An 18,203-nucleotide genomic window follows, 5' to 3' on the forward strand; every position below is an offset into this window, starting at 1 on the left:
CGGAAGACACACTTTAAAAACCCTACCAGTGAAAACATCTGAACAATGGAGGACATTCTCTTGCAGGGATCCATCTGTATAAACAACAATAAAACTGTGGTACATACTTAATACGGATGAAAACAAAGTTGTGAAAACATAATCTGGAGTACAAGTTTTCTTGTATTGTGTTAAGCTTAAAATCACTTTGGGCCTCTGTAGACACCAAGGCGGCAATGTGTTCCATCCCTGGCTGTGTAGTTTTATGCCTGATAGATCCAAATACTTTTGACAATCTGTAGCATGTATCTCAAAAGGCTTGGTTGCCTGGGGCCGATTCCTGAACAGCCATTCAAAGGTGGGTTGGACCACTAAACTAAATGTCAATGACTGAGGTGACGCTGAGATTTTCAGCACCTGTCGAGCCAAAAGGATACGTTGCTGAATCCAGAGTGGTGGTTCACCAACCTTTGCACACAGATTCTGAACTGGGCTGGTCTGAAAGGCTCCAGTCGATATCTGAATGCCCTCGTGGTGGACAGCATCTAACATCTTGAGGTAGGAAGGATGGGCTGATCCATAGACCACAATGCCATAATCTAAATGTGATCAAGCAAACACCCTATAAAACTGCAGGAGGCAGAACCTGTCAGCTCCCCATGTTTTTCTGCAAAGGCATTTCAAAATATTCAATAACTGGAAGCCCTTTGTTCGTAGGTCTTTCAGCTGTGGGAGCCAAGTTAATTTCAAGTCAAATAATAAACCCAAAAAGCACAGAGTTTCTCAAAAATGTAAAACATTGTCCCCCATTGTGAGCACTGGTTGGTTAAAACTTCAGCGAGCACAGTTAAAATTGACATTGTAGTCTACTCAGACGAGAACCGAAAACCAATTGTCCTGGCCCAGGTTTCCAGCCTCCTAACGGGCAGGTGTAGCTGCCTCATCATTGTTATAAGATCAGAGGGAGAGCGGAAGTTGGCAAAGTTATCCACAAACAAAGAGCATTTGACAGGGCTCCTGACTGCAGAGGAAATGCCACTGATAGCAATGGCAAAAAATGTGACACTGAGGACACTGCCTTGGGGGACCCTTTCCTCTTGAACATAACAGTCAGACAAGGCATTGCCAATGTGATATCGAAAACACCCATCCTCATGAAAGGATTGGATAAGAAGTAGCAGGCATCCACATAGTCCCCATTCATGAAGTTGACGAAGGATGTTGTACCTCCAAGTTGTGTCATATGCTTTTTCGAGGTCAAAAAACACACAAACCAAATGGTTCCAGCGTAAGAAGGACTCCTATGTCACCGTCTCCAGTAGAATTAAGTTGTCAAGGGTGGAAAGGTAGTGTCTGAAACTGCACTGGGAATGGCTCAGGTGACCTCAGATTTGAGCAGCCAGACGAGGCAGCAGTTGACCATGCATTCCAGAGTCTTACTCATACAACTGGTAAGGGCTACACTCTCGTAACAGTTAGTGGCGCTACAGTCCTTGTCTGATTTCCAGAATGGAATTAATATTGCCTCCTTCCAAGTCATGGGGTACTGTCCATCAAACCAGATCTGACAAACAAGAGAGGAGCTGTCGTTTTGATTCTGGGCACAGGTGATGAAGCATGGCATAATGGATCTCATCAGGTCCTGGAGCAGTGTATCTGGCTGATTCCAGTTCCCACATGGAGAATGAGAAGAAATTGAGCTTCCTCATGTCTGGAGCCCTACAGAACCCTGAAAAGCAGGAGCTTGTCTGGATGACATAGTAACAGTAAAGGAGTGTTCAGTTAAAACCTGGCGTGTCCACCAACACCCCATTACTTAAAAAGGCCCTAAGGGGATGTGTACTTCCCTTGCCTGAAATCTGTCTTATTGATTCCCAAACTTGCGCAGCGGAAGTGGAATGATTAATGGAAGTCATGAATTCCCTCCAGGAAGCCCTCTTCCATTCTTTTATCACTTGCCTCGCATGTGCTTTCACAGATTTGAAGGCATGAAGGTTTCCAGTAGTTGGATAGTGTTTGAAGTTCTGCAGAGCTGTTCAATCTGGCCTTGATTGCCAATCGACAGTCATCATTCCACCAAGGTAAAGGCCATTGTCTGAGGTGATTACTGGACCGGTGGATGAGCTCTGCAGCGGCCCATTGGATTTCACAAGTGATATGGGCCACCATATCCTGTGCACAATCCTTTTGTTCAAAAATAGCCTGTCAACTGTACTGCAATCAATTTGCCCCATGTATCATCCATCTTTGTGGTTTCCTGTCAGCCACCGTCCTAATCAGCAGACAGACCCACATTGGGAAGTGGTCACTAGAATGTACATCTGGAGTCACTTCCCAGTAGACTGAGTCTGCAATAACTCTGGGACAAAAACAAATGCCAATGGCTGAAAAAGACCCTGTAGCCATGAAAAAGTGCGTCATCTGACCTGCGTTCAGAAGACAGATATTCTCAGAATGGATGAGTCACTTGATCATCTGACCCCTGGAGCAAGTGGTAGCCGAGCCCAATAGCACGTTGTGTGCATTGAAGTCTCCCACAAGGAGGAATGGGCGTGAGAGTGCCCAGAAGAGTTCTGCCAGTGCGTCTACATCCAAACCTTCATTAGACAGTACATACAAAGAAGACACTGTGATATTGAAGGGTGAGAGAACTCTCAAAGCAATTGCTTGCACGGCCTTGGTAAGAGGGCAGTAAGAGGAGTGGCATCTGTCATGAATGAAAGCAGCTATTCCACCTTTAGCCCTGTCTCCAGTAGTATCATCCTTTCTATATGGGTGGTAATCCTGTAATGCAAGTGTGCCAGTAACTTTAAGATGTGTTTCTAAGAAATTGTTGAGGTCTTTAATACAGGAGGGAAGTCTTTGTACTATGGGTTGCAGATGGTGAACAACTAAGGTGGGTGAATGTTTAGTGGATGCTTTGAAGCCAGGAATTATAGGAAGGCCAGGATTATTGCATGTGGATCTTAGGAAGAAGGTAAAAGGTGGAGATGCACGATTTGGGTGGGATAAGAAGTTTTATGGAAAGAAGTGTCACCCCTTGTGAGAGGCCTAAGGTTTTACGGTAGATCATTTTGAATCACAGAGATGGGATCTTGATGGCTGATGCTGCATGTAGAGGTGTCATACAGCTGAATAGATCTTCGCTTACATACTCCCACAAATAAGTACCACACTGGTAGATCCCTTGCCCACTAGAAGGATAATGATGAAGTCATCAGGTTTTAGGGAACCAAGAGCCTGGAGTTCTGCAGAGAACAGGTTAGGGTCACGTTGTAGCGATTTGAGGAAAGGCTGTGAAGCAATGCTGAATATGAGGAATTCTTGGAAGGCTTGTCAGGAATGATTTTGTGATAGTGGTGGTGGATCAAGTTGGGATTGTGGTTGGAACTGTTCAAGGCAGGGTCCAGTGTCGGGTTTGCTGTTGGAAAGGTTTTGGGATTGGGTTGCAAAGTGATATTTACAGTTGACATTATGTGTGAAGGAAAGTAGGTCCTTCACCACAGCAGCATGATTGAACGCAGATTTAGAGCTGAAAGTGAGACCCTTGGATAATACAGACGATTCAGGAGGGGAGAGTGCTATAAACAAGAGATTGAGAACACTGTGTGGTGAAACATGTGCTGTATCGTTTGAGAGATACAGAGTCGAGTGAGTGTGCTGGGACTTCCCCAGTTCACTGCTAGTAGCACCATGTCACCATAACGCGTCTGTGCATAGCACACCAGTGTTACACCATAATTAAGAATGAAATTAAAAGTTAAGGTTGCTTTTTCAAACTTTGTCAACATATGCTTTAGTGTAATAACATTTAAACTGTTAAGTATCAGATTGATTAGGTCAATATTTTACCCAAGTACATCGTTTTAAGAAAAAAATAAGCGGCGCTAAGTAATAAAGCTAGGAAGCCAGAAATGGGTCATAATGTGTGGATGTGTGTCAAAATTAACTGGTAGAAGTCTCAATGTGATTAAACCAATATTTTGGTCAGAATCAACGTTTTAAGAAAAATTGAAGGTGCTAAATATTGGACTTATAAATGTGAAAATTTGTATGACGCTTCAGTTCAACATAAAAATAATAACTACATGACCCCATTAAGCTACCTCTAATAGTTTTTGAGTAATTTACTGAAAACTAAATTTGGAACAAAAACTTCCTTATTTGTAGTAAGATTAAGTATCTGTTATATTAATGCTACAGAGTTTTGGTTACAGCATGTGATGAAACCTATTAAATAATACAGCTATAACACATTTTAGGACCTTGATGTTAATAAAAACCAATACCATGTCTCTTAAAGTTGTAGTTCAGAGGTCATGTTCTACTGTCAGTTCCATTATAAAAATTCTAGAAGGCAAAGTTTTAATGGAGATGAGCTAAAACTTTTTCTGTGATTTTAACCAACTTATCAACATGTATACAAAAATTACAATGACTCTAAACTGATTCATGACATTGTTATAAAATATTGTGTGTCTGAGAAAGCGGTTGTTTAGAGACTGCTACCGTGGGCATAGGGCGGATGACGGCAGGTGTTCCCTTGGCTGTCCACTACGCCACATATATAAATACAGCTCAAGAGGCAAGACTAAGCTTCACTTCACACCCAGTCACTATCAGATCCACGTCAGCCAAATGCTGGAGCACATGCTGCCTCGGATGACGTCAGAGGCAGGCTGTTACAAAACTCTTATTTTCAGTAATAATAAATAGTGAATTCACGAGGACTGTACACCATCCTGGATCGCTTACATTTAGCAAAAATAATTGTTAGTGTCTCGCCCGTAATGTTAACAAATCCACGTGGCAAGTGATGACCATTATTTTCCACTTTTGTGGCAAGCATTTATTTGGTTATCAGTAGTCAGGGTGAAAGACAATTTAGTACGAACTTACCATAGAGGTCACCTCTGAACTGCTTATAGTGCTGTTTAGGATAGAGAGATTTACTGTCAGTATGAGCATAAGGAATATTAAAATGCGGTGCATGTGAAACTTTACCAAATATATGCATCAATTAGAGCTCGAAACCTTCATTTATAATCATACTCCTGATCCTAATGAGCAAATAGAGAATAGAAATGTTTCTTTCAGCGGTGTGGACAAGAATGTGGACTTGCAGACTGGGAACTATAGTCAGTATGTTCTCTATCATTTTCTGGCTGACCACAGACATAGTTGCCAGGATCTCATAAAAGACGGTGAACAATAGTTACAACAATTCCAATTTCCTACTATGACTAATGATTATTAATATGACAATCAACCTGTCACCCCACAGCTGTACTTTTGTGACTGGTTCTTGTGATTATGAGTTGTTACAGGTCTGGGACACACTGGTGAAGGCTGTGGGATGTTAAGGAGTTTAGCCAACTTCGGTTTGTAGGTGAGGAGTGGCACAGAAATTAGCAGATGACGCATATATATTACAGATTAGTCAGGTAAGTGCAAGAGATTACTGTATTTGAAACTGTAAAAGAGTCTGGTGTAGAGTAGGATTACATCCAGAAACAGGGACTTTCAATGTTAGGCCTATGGGATTAACTCCAAGCAGGTTTTAAGAAACAGAATGTGGGACCCTAATTTTGATAGCGCAAAAGCATGTTTTCGAAAAGAATGGATGTAACATGTGAGGGGATTCATCATGGCAAGAGAGACAGTTTGGAATGTTAGAAATAGTGGGAGTGGCAAAAAAGGGAAGCAGAGGTGGAAAAAGATAGAAAAATGGAAGAAAAGCAAGGAAAAAATTCAGAGAACAGACAATGGTTGAAAAGGTGAAATGAGTGGACAAAAATGTCTCGCCAGAGAAGTGATTTATATGACATGAAAAAAACGCTTGGAAAAGAAAAATATCGATAGGGAAAGTTGTGAAAAAGAGGCAAAATTTTAAAAACCGGGAAAACAGGAAGAGAAAGTCATATATGCCAACCTTTACACAGGTCACTTGGAGGGGGGGGCTCTTTCCTGGGATCCATAACCCTTCAGCCCCTGGTTTGGTTTAGACACATTAATGACATCTTTGCCATGTGGACTCACCAAAGGCCAGCTACACTCTTCTGCCCACATTAAACCTACTAACAAGCAACAGTACTTACATTTTGACACCTGTCATCCTTTCCACATCAAACATTCCCTCCCAAACAGCCTTGACAATTGACGCAAATGTGTTAATTTGGATGCAGACTCTTTACAGCAATACACAACCTTATTCACATTTAGCCTTCGCTAGACATAATTACCGCACCAGCCTAATTCAAAAGCAGATTTCTTGGGCAACTGCACTGAATCATTGTACTGCTGATCCCCCCAAGAAACAACTTCGGAGAACACCACTTCTCACTCAGTATTGTTCTGGTCTTGAGTGTATTAATCAGCTACAACTAGGACATGACTTCTTAAAAGCATTCTGTCTGAGATTTTGCCCACCACACCTAGAATAGCTTTTCAACCCCCCCCCCCCCCCCCCCGCCCCCCAATCTCTGCGATATCCTTGTCACACCCAGACCCTATGTTCCTTCTGCACCGACCTGTAAGAACCAAAATATATACTACCAAAGGGGGAGCCACCTGTGAAATGGCACATCATATACCAGCTGTTATCTAAACACTGTTTGGCATTTTACATCAACTGATAACTATTTACATCAAGTTATCAGTTAGGATGAATGGGCATAGGAAGAGGATGTTTACTGGCAACACACAATATCCTGCTGCAGAGCATACTCTACAACATGACAGTCATGACCTTGGTGCCTGTTTCACCACACACACTATCTGGATTTTACCCACAGACACCAGCTTCTCAGAACTCTGCAGATGGGCACTAGCACTACAACATGTCCTTGGTTCGTGTCACCCACCTTCCTCAATTTATGTTAATTCCTTCTGTCTCAGCATTTCTTCATAGTAACTACTGCTTTCTTCACTCCATTTTAGTTTTCTGTATCTATCATTTTCTTACCTGTCTATTTTTCCTCCTCCCACCTCTATTACATACAATAAACTTAGCTTTTCACTGTTATTAACCTGTGCACAATGTTTTAGCAGTAATCTTTGTCTTGTATATTACCCTGTCTTCCACCTTTAAGCTCTCGGGTTTTCAAATCTCATCTGGTGCAGTCCCCAATAGTCAATCTTTCCTTCTCATTCTATCCAGTAAGTATCCCCTGATCCGGGGTACTGGGCGATTTTTCTGAACTCTGTCACTTTTTCTAAACTTCTCCAGTTCCTTTCCCATCACCCCTCTTCCTTCCCCTTCAACCCTTCTGTTGGTAGAAGGAGCCACTGGCTCTGAAAGCTTCCATAGATAAAACCTTTTTTTCATATGAGGATTCTCTTGCTGCCAGTTGGTGAGTAGATTTTTTATTTATCTGTCCAATTACATTATATTGTCAGAAGTTGATTATTTTTGTTGTTACACATTTCAAATAGCTTCTCAGCAGCCATAAAAAGTTTAAATACTAATAAAGTACAATTTAAGAGGAACATAAGGAATTTCATGATAGGCAATTACTACCCCATTGATGAATTTCTTACTGGAATGAACTGCTGTACTTATTGTTAATTACATTACATAAATTAAAACTGTGTAATATCTGAATGTTACAGCTGCAGTGCAGTGCTGCAATCTGTGAAAGTATTACACACTGTTTTTTTTTGTTTTTTTTTTTTATATGATTAATTGAAAAAGCCTCAAAATTGTTTTATGCGTGTGGTAAACTTCTTATTGAATAATGTAAATGAAAACATGAAATTTTTTTTTTTACTTTTTCCGCATCTCTTAGGACCATTCCTGTCAGCAACAGTGAAAAGGGCACTATGTGCTAGGTCAGTAGTTTGTGGATAAGTTGAGGATTTGGGTCTGATGGGAGGCGTGCAGTAATAGTAGTAGTAGTAGTAGTAGTAGCCCATGTAGTCGCGATGACCACTGTGTTCGGATGGCGTCTGCCTAGATTACATTACATTCAGTTTTTGTTCCACAGACCCAAAAATGAGATGATTGTCATGGGTGTGGAACAAGTCAGAAAGTATAACGTACAACATTCGAATAGCATACTCACTACTCTGGTCATTTGCAGGACATTGACAAACTATGTCAATATATTACAATAAACTGGATCTGCAAATATTTAATGAAATAATACACTGTCAGAATGAAACACAGTTATACACTTTTAATAAATTTATCATACACAAAATACATAATCCTGACTGCTGTCACAACTGAACTGACATTTTTACTTAAGCTGGTCTAACAGTCCCTGTTAAGATAGTCATCTATAGAGTAGAAGGAGTTGCCTATCAAAAATTCTTTCAATGGAAAATCCAGGATGGAATGTAACAATATTGTGAAAAGGAAAGTTGCTACTCATCATATAGCAGAGATGCTTAGTCACAGACAGGCACAACAAAAAGACTGTCACAAATAATAGCTTTTGGACAGTAAGGCCTTCGTCAGAATTAGACAGCAAATACACACAAACGAGTTGCTTTTGCCTCAGTGTGTATGTATGTGTTCACCGCCTAATTCTGACAAAAGTCTTACTGGCCGAAAGCTATTATTTGTTACAGTCTTTTCGTTGTGCCTACCTGTAGCTCAGCATCTCCGCTATATGGTGAGTAGCAACTTTCCTTTTCACAATATTGTTACAATCTGTTTCCCCTGCACTTTATTTGCAACCAAGTTTTTAATGGTTGCTGGCAGTTTATTGAAAATGTGTGTTCCTGAATATTGGATACCTTTTTGGACCAAGGTAAGTGATTTTAGGTCTTTTATATACTGGTCTTATTCCTAGCATTGATATTATGAACTGAGCTATTGGTTGGAAATAGAGGCATATCCCTTGCAACAAATTTCATTAAGGAATACACATACTGAGAAGCAGTGGTTATAATACCAAGTTCCTTGAACAGGTTTCTACATGTTCTTGAGTTTACACCACAAATGAGTCTTACTGCACACTTTTGCATACTAAAAACATTTACTTGGTTTAATGAGTTACCCCAGAATATGATACCATATGACATAACAGAATGAAAGCAAGAAAAGTATGCAAGTTTTTTTCATTTTTATACCTCCTACATCTGACATCATTCTCACTGAAAATACAGACTTGTTTGGGCGCTTCAGCAATTCTGTGGTATGCCTTCTCAACTGAATTTTTTATCGAGTTTTAATCCCAGAAATTTAACACTGTCAATCTCTTTGATCAGCATGTCTTCATATGTTATATGCATGCTGGAAGGAATCTCTTACAAGTTCTGAACTGCATATGCTGGGTCCTTTCAAAGTTTAATGACAGTAAATTAGCTTTAAACCATTTATCAATGTCAATGAAAATTTTATTTGCAACCATTTCTAAATCTGTACTTGACTTTCCATTTATTGCATCTGGGGGGGGGGGGGGGGGGGGGGGGGGAGCATCTGGCAATGTAACAGATGAGAGGTCTTTAATGTTCAAATTCCCAATCATATGAAGACCGACTGCTTACTCCAAAGGTATTTTACAATGACATCCTTTGTTTCCTGTTAGTTAGATAAGACTCAAACCGTTTCGCAGCACTGCCGGTGACACCATAATATTCTAATCTACTTAAGAGAATGCTGTGATTCACAGAGTCAAAGGCTTTTGGCAGGTCACAGAAAATGCCAGTAGCCTCTAATTTGTTGTCTAATGAATTAAGTACATTCTCACTGTATCTGTAAATTGCCTCCTCTAGATTGGAGCCCTTAAAACCCAACCTGTGACTTGGACAATATATTATTTGCAGGAAATGCTTAAGAAGATGCTTGAACACAACCTTCAGAAATATTTTGGCAAAAGCCGGCAAAAGTGAAACTGGTTGATAGTTTGATAGTATCTCTTTCTCTCCCTTCCAGTAAAGAGGCTTAACTTCAGCATATTTTAGTCTGTGTGGAATTGTTCCTCTGATAAGAGACTGATTACATAAATACCTTAAAACAGAATTCAAACTCACTTGATCACTCATTGCTTAACTTTGTTGATGTGTTATCATAACCACTAGACTACTTTGATTTTAAGGATTTTATGATGGATGCTACTTCTCTGGGAGACGTGAGTGTCATTTCCATTTTACTGAAGTTATTTGTGAAGAATGGTCTCAGATATTCCATTGCACTATTTACTGAGCCTTTTAAGCCCAACCTGTCAGTAAAAGAAACAAAGTACTTGTTTAAGAGGTTTGCAACACTACATGCACTAGTTACCACGCACTCATTTATTTTTTTACAGCTATCTGTTCCTCCTCCTTTTTGGTCCCACTTCTCTCTGTCTTCACTAAATCCCATGCAGTTTTTATTTTGTTGCCTGATGTAATTATCTTTTTCTCTTAATAAATCTGCTTAGATTTCTGGATTATTTGCTTCAACATTTTGCAGTGTTCTTCATAATGCATTACAATCAGAGCTGTTCCTAGATAGCAGAAACAGTCTCATTTTTGTCCCATATGATATCTTTATTCCTTGTGTAATCCATTGTTTGTTTTTAGACTTCTGTTTGATTTGAGTTACTTTTAGGGGAAAACAATTTTCAAAAGAGGAAGTAAATTTATTAATGAAAGCTTTGTATTTTGAGTCTGAAGTAGTGTGTCTTTGAGCAATCTCCATTTTTGACTGATTTATTACCCTCCTATACTCAGATTTAATTTTTTTTATCCTGACAAGTTTCACAATTTAACACAAGATGCTGCACATTACGATCACATAACCCATTTGCTGTTGGTTTTGTGTCAGACTTTTCCCCCTACATTTGTCCACAAAGATATTACCAATACCAGTCTCAGAATTGCAAAGTTCACAGTATGAATTAAATTGAATGACAGTGTTACGTGAACATCCATAAACGTGTGCAGTGTGTGGCAATACTGCAGTTGATAGGAGTATAGTTGGGCAACGGGTAAAGAAAGTTACAGTTTCAGGAAATGCAGAAACAGAGCTCCATGATCAGCCAAACTCCAGACGTCTTGTCACAGCCACTGTTCCAGACATGCTGAATTGTGCGGATACCATTATTCATGCCGATCGGCATATCACAACTCGCCAATTGGCTCTACAGTTGTCAGTCAGCACTGGAAGTGCATCTACAATGATTGAAGCTCTCGGATATTCAAAGAGGTGCTCACAATGGGTTCCATGAATGCTCACAGCAGACCACAAGATTCACAGAAAGGCAATTTCATCTGAATTGTTGGAGTATTTTGAGACTGACAGAGAGGCCTTTTTGAAGATGACAAGAGTGCCAGTCATAAAAACATGGCTATGACTACATGACAAGAGCTTTTACCAGCAAGGAATACATACTCTTCCACTCTTAAGGCCATAGACAGGACATGGACGAGACATGTTGATGTATATTGTCGCCAAATTCTGACTCTTTACAACAAATACGTTCTGAGAAAAAAAATGTGAGGCATTACTTATTGAATGACCATCGTACTACTTCTGTTGCACAAGCTTGTAAGTGCTGCTCTGAGCAAAACTTATTAATATCAATATTCTTGAAACTAAAACAGTTTTTGACAAATGTGGCAACTCCTCCTTTCTCCATATTTTTTCTACAGAAGCGAGAAGCTAACTTGAATCCTGTAACATTTAGTCAGCAGGAGACCCGGTTTCGAATCCAAGTCCAGCACAAATTTTCAACAATTTCTATTGATGTAAATCAATGCTCCCTAGCAGCTAAATGTCATTAATGTCTTTGTATCTTGATTCATAATGGCTGCAGGGTCAAAATGGTGTGTCTTCTTTCGGACATGTCCGATAAAACAGACACCACATACACAGACTAATATATATGTTTACAAAACCTGTATTTCAGACAGAAAGCAAAACAACTGCATTCCTCTGCTGTATTTCTGCTTAATGAACTTACAGAGAGGATGGGAGGGGCTAGGACCTTTAAATAGTCTTATGCAGAACACATTTTCTTCCCTCAATTTGCAAGGCAAAAAAGATTAAAATGATGTGAAGTATTTTTCATGTCTACTGTACAGCGGCATGCAGATTAGATGTACGTAGATTTAGTAATAATTTTTTAATATGCAGTTATACTTCATGTGGTGGATTATCTTAATATCAGTTATAATTATTCGCCTAAATTTAAGTTACGAATTTGTGAGTAATTAATGGGCTGCAATGCATGAACATTTCCCACCCACTGCACTCTCTCTGATATATGGATTCTATGATGACTATGTAAGACTATAAGAAGATGAAAATATAAACTGAGAAAGCTGAGCAAAAGACAAACAAACACCAAAGAAATGAGGAAAAGTATTAAACACCCGCTCACAATCAGCCCATCTAAAAATGCTCCGATATAATCAGCACATAGCAACACGTGATGAAACATCTGCATATTGTCTTGCCCTTGAAAAACTGTAGCAGTACTAAAGACGTTATGCCACTTTTACACAGTTGCAGTTTTTTTTCCAATTTTGTGTACCTAATGCTCTCCACCAAGCATCAGGTTTGTGTTTTCCACAGCCATTCAACTTATGTTTCACAGCAGCAGGAGGGAGTTTGGAAGATGTTGATCCACGCAACATCAATATGTATTTTGCAAGGCCAAATCTGCCTGACATGGCCTCCACTGCTCCCATTAATAAATGTGCCTCTTTGGCCACTTCTATAGTGCCATCTGTCTCAAGGCCATCATACAGATCATTGTTGCCTGGTATTTTCCTGGGAAAAATATAGTGGAACAATGTTAACAAAATGAGACATAACACTAAAATTGTATGGTCACAATTAGAGGAAGAGTCAACCTACCTGCGAATGCAGTTATCACAGCACACACTAGAATCAATTCTTAATGCTTCAGATGAGTCATCCTGGAAATGTGAAAGGAGCAGCTTTCGTCTACAGTCTGTAGAGTACAAGTACCTCTCCATTTCCTGTGCCATGTGGAGTCGATGTTTCTGGTTCTCCCCACTGATGCCCATTAAGAGAGATCTGTTTAGAAAAACAAACTTCATTAAACCAAAAGACATAACAAACATCTCATTCTGATTTCAGTATATTCATCTAACCTTACAATTGCAAATCGCTCAATACAGCACTGATCTGTGATTGTGAAAGCAATAAAATTCGGTGGCATATATGTGGGATTACCTTATACATGCAGTGTATCAAAAGCAAAATCCTTGAGAAAACTTAAAACTATAAAGTAGCAGAATCGCTAAGTAGTGGTTTCCTTCAGGTAGTGAAATTGTGAGTACTGGAAGTAGATACATTTAAAAGTAGAAAACGTAACACCCAGCTTAAGAAACTTAGATCTTTCCCCAGAAAAGAAAAAAGGATAGGTTGGAGAAGGTTGGAAAGAAAGGACAAGTTACACATAAAAAAGTTTAGACAGACGATGTGTACAGAATAAGGAGAGACAAAGATGAAAGGCACACAGTAGAAGGTCAAAGATATTACAATGGTAGGCACTGTGCCCTATGACTGAGGGGTGGAGGCAGTGCGAGGGCGGCAGAGGGAGGCAGAGACAGCATGAGGGCGGAGGCGCAGGCAACAGGAGGGCGACAGAGGGGCGCAGGCAACAGGAGGAGACAGTAGGGCAGAGGCTGTGGTAGGGTGATGGGGATCGGAAGAGGGGAGGCAATGAGTGAAGTTTGGAGGCAGTAGAAGAACAGACAAACATATTTGGAGGGAAACAGAAAGGGGCAAGGTCTATAGGCAGGTTGAGGGGGGGGGGAGAGGGGGGGAGGAAGGGAGGGAGGGGACTGGGAGATGAATAGCAGAGTGATTCTAGCAATGAAGACAAAACAGGTGGACTTGTTAACAGAGCTAAACCCAGTAGAGTGGCATGTTCAAGCATAGGCCAAGATCAACAACACTAGTAATGGATGGGATGGTTTAAGTGAAATGCATTCTGTAGTCACCCCTGAGGTTCCTAGAGCCATATTGTACAGCATGCTCAGGATCTTGACTGTATGGTTAAAAATAAGGGAGATAAAATATATGATAATTTTTTGGAGAGCGACACACACAACCTTATTTGACAAAATCATTATATTGCATTTTTTTCTGATGGGCACCTAAACTGACGTTGGTTTTGTATCATCCTTTTACCAAAGAAAGAAGTTTCATTCATTTCTGTTTAAACTAGAAGTAAAAGAGGAAGCCTGTGTGTGCCACAGAGCAACATGTAATGTGGATGCATGGAATTTTGCAACTGTCATTCTCCTAAGTGTCATGTGGTAAGATTATGCTCAATACCTTGGTAGTAGGAGCCTGGGAAGCAGAAGGTTCCTCTGCATCCATTTATTTGCTTAGCCAGTTTAGTACAGGTCGTTGTTGTTGTTGTGGTCTTCAGTCCTGAGACTGGTTTGATGCAGCTCTCCATGCTACTCTATCCTGTGCAAGCTTCTTCATCTCCCAGTACCTACTGCAACCTACATCCTTCTGAATCTGCTTAGTGTATTCATCTCTTGGTCTCCCTGTACGATTTTTACCCTCCACACTGCACTCCAATACTAAATTGGTGATCCCTTGATGCCTCAGAACATGTCCTACCAACCGATCCCTTCTTCTGGTCAAGTTGTGCCACAAACTTCTCTTCTCCCCAATCCTATTCAATACTTCCTCATTAGTTATGTGATCCACCCATCTAATCTTCAGCATTCTTCTGTAGCACCACATTTCAAAAGCTTCTATTCTCTTCTTGTCCAAACTATTTATCGTCCATGTTTCACTTCCATACATGGCTACACTCCATACAAATACTTTCAGAAATGACTTCCTGACACTTAAATCTATACTCGATGTTAACAAATTTCTCTTCTTCAGAAACGCTTTCCTTGCCATTGCCAGTCTACATTTTATATCCTCTCTACTTCGACCATCATCAGTTATTTTGCTCCCCAAATAGCAAAACTCCTTTACTACTTTAAGTGTCTCATTTCCTAATCTAATTCCCTCAGCATCACCCGACTTAATTCGACTACATTTCATTATCCTCGTTTTGCTTTTGTTGATGTTCATCTTATACCCTCCTTTCAAGACACTGTCCATTCCGTCCAACTGCTCTTCCAAGTTCTTTGCTGTCTCTGACAGAATTACAATGTCATCGGCGAACCTCAAAGTTTTTATTTCTTCTACATGGATTTCAATACCTACGATGAATTTTTCTTTTGTTCCCTTAACTGCTTGCTCAATATACAGATTGAATAACATCGGGGAGAGGCTACAACCCTGTCTTACTCCCTTCCCAACCACTGCTTCCCTTTCATGTCCCTCGACTCTTATAACTGCCATCTGGTTTCTGTACAAATTGTAAATAGCCTTTCGCTCCCTGTATTTTACCACTGCCACCTTTAGAATTTGAAAGAGAGTATTCCAGTCAACATTGTCAAAATCTTTCTCTAAGTCTACAAATGCTAGAAACTTAGGTTTGCCTTTCCTTAATCTTTCTTCTAAGACAAGTCGTAAGGTCAGCATTGCCTCCCGTGTTCCAGTGTTTCTACGGAATCCAAACTGATCTTCCCCGAGGTCAGCTTCTACTAGTTTTTCCATTCGTCTGTAAAGAATTCGTGTTAGTATTTTGCAGCTGTGGCTTATTAAACTGATTGTTCGGTAATTTTCACATCTGTCAATACCTGCTTTCTTTGGGATTGGAATTATTATATTCTTCTTTAAGTCTGAGGGTATTTCGACTGTTTCATACATCTTGCTCACCAGATGGTAGAGTTTTGACAGGACTGGCTCTCCCAAGGCCGTCAGTAGTTTCAATGGAATGTTGTCTACTCCGGGGGCCTTGTTCCGACTCAGATCTTTCAGTGCTCTGTCAAACTCTTCACACAGTATCAAATCTCCCATTTCATCTTCATCTACATCCTCTCCCATTTCCATAATATTGTCCTCAAGTACATCGCCCTTGTATAGACCCTCTATATACTCTTTCCACCATTCTTCTTTCCCTTCTTTGCTTAGAACTGGGTTTCCATCTGAGCTCTTGATGTTCAACCAACTGGTTCTCTTATCTCCAAAGGTCTCTTTAATTTTCCTGTAGGCAGTATCTATCTTACCCCTAGTGAGATACACCTCTACATCCTTACATTTGTCCTCTAGCCTTCCCTGCTTAGCCATTTTTCACTTCCTGTCAATCTCATTTTTGAGACGTTTGTATTCCTTTTTGCCCGTTTCATTTACTGCATTTTTATATTTTCTCCTTTCATCAATTAAATTCAATATTTCTTCTGTTACCCAAGGATTTCTACTAGCCCTCGTCTTTTTACCTACTTGATCCTCTGCTGCCTTCACTACTTCATCCCTCAAAGCTACCCATTCTTCTTCTACTGTATTTCTTTCCCCCATTCCTGACAATTGTTCCCTTATGCTCTCCCTGAAACTCTGTGCAACCTCTGGTTCTTTCAGTTTATCCAGGTCCCATCTCCTTGAATTCCCACCTTTTTGCAGTTTCTTCAGTTTTAATCTACAGGTCGTAACCAATAGATTGTGGTCAGAGTCCACATCTGCCCCTGGAAATGTCTTTCAATTTAAAACCTGGTTCCTACATCTCTGTCTTACCATTATATAATATATCTGATACCTTTTAGTATCTCCAGGGTTCTTCCATGTATACAACCTTCTTTCATGATTCTTAAATCAAGTGTTAGCTATGATTATGTTGTGCTCTGTGCAAAATTCTACCAGGCGGCTTCCTCTTTCATTTCTTAGCCCCAATCCATATTCACCTACTACGTTTCCTTCTCTCCCTCTTCCTACACTCGAATTCCAGTCACCCATGACTATTAAATTTTCGTCTCCCTTCACTATCTGAATAATTTCTTTTATTTCATCATACATTTCTTCAATTTCTTCATCATCTGCAGAGATAGTTGCCATATAAACTTGTACTACTGTAGTAGGTGTGGGCTTCGTATCTATCTTGGCCACAACAATGCGTTCGCTGTGCTGTTTGTAGTAGCTTACCCGCATTCCAGTTTTCCTATTCATTATTAAACCTTCATTATTAGTACAGGTCATTCCTACATAAAAAGCCTTGAAGTGAATACATGTTAGTTGTCAAACAACCACATCTGTTTCACATGTTGATCCACCTTTGAAGTACAATTTACTAATGTTGGAACTGAAATATGTAGTAGTGGGTGGACAGGGAAGGAAGTTCTCATAATGATAGTGATTGTAGGGATAGGATGTTACAGTAAGGATGTTCTAGGAACATTATATGGTTTGGCAAGGATGATCTGGAAGTTAGGAGGGCAATGAAAGGAGACAGTGGACCACAAGGGCAATGACAGGAGACAATGGTCCTTACGGGAGGAATCTTGGGGAATGAGGATGAGGGCACTGCAAGTGCAAGCCTTTTTTATATGGAGTCCACTAAGCTGTGTCGTGTGAGAGAAAGGGTGAATACACATCACACAGCTTGGCGAAAGTTGGGGAGGATGATCAGCACTACCTTGCCTAATGACACAGTCACTTGCACGGCTTTCATAGTAGGTAGCACAGGGATATGCAAAGGGCGCAAAGCTCCAGTGTGTGCAGGCTTTATGCTCTTCCATAGGGCACACACTATGTTGTGGCATAGCAAACAGCCATGCTTCCTCAGCCATTGGAACTGGGCACATTCCTATTGGTCACATTTCACGAGAGCTCGCCTAGTGAAAGCAACTGATGCTGTGCCACATGGACAGTGAGTGATGGGGAAAGAGTGCCACACACTTGGCTTCGCCACACAGATGCACTGCTCAAGTGAGGAGGTCCTCGCAGGGCTTTTAGTTGAGAGTGATGTATTGAGACATTTAGGGCTTTCCCGTTACTCGGTCACAAGAGGAGTAACATAAACAGAGTGGCTTTGGATTTAGAAATGAATGAAGTGAAGAAGTGAATTTGAATAGCGAAAAAGAGTGAAGGTCTTGCAGAAAGTGGAGCAGTTCTCCTTCAAAATGAGTACAGTCCACAAAGATGTCATCACGATTCAACTCGCTGAGAATGCAACAGCAGTGATGCAGACCCTGTGACATACCTACAGTTGTTCATGTTACAATTCTTAGAGCTTCAGTCAAATGTATCTGTTCTGCAGGTTCTTTTATGATCACCATCTCTTACAAATCAGTAACAGTATACCCCTCCTTCAGCAGAAGGTGTAAGATTGTCATTCTTTCACCAGTATGACTCAAGGCCTTAGACAATTTGCAATGAGAGATATCCACAAAAATAATGATCTGCCAGT

The 18,203-nt window shown here is 40.4% G+C and overlaps 1 protein-coding gene across 3 annotated transcripts in view; it reads right to left on the reverse strand.

Moving 5' to 3' along the window:
- LOC126175024 (Werner syndrome ATP-dependent helicase-like) overlaps window positions 1-18,203 on the reverse strand; it is a 204,002-nt gene that overhangs the window by 82,303 nt on the left and 103,496 nt on the right. For all 3 annotated transcript variants that reach the window (XM_049921523.1, XM_049921525.1, XM_049921524.1), the window contains 2 exons: window positions 12,773-12,955; window positions 12,447-12,685 (listed from right to left, as the gene is read on the reverse strand). In XM_049921523.1, coding sequence (XP_049777480.1) covers window positions 12,447-12,685; window positions 12,773-12,955 — 422 coding nt within the window. The remainder of the gene's footprint in view (window positions 1-12,446; window positions 12,686-12,772; window positions 12,956-18,203) is intronic.

The sequence above is a fragment of the Schistocerca cancellata genome, chromosome 3 (genome assembly GCF_023864275.1).
Source record: "Schistocerca cancellata isolate TAMUIC-IGC-003103 chromosome 3, iqSchCanc2.1, whole genome shotgun sequence".
Lineage (NCBI taxonomy): Eukaryota > Metazoa > Arthropoda > Insecta > Orthoptera > Acrididae > Schistocerca > Schistocerca cancellata.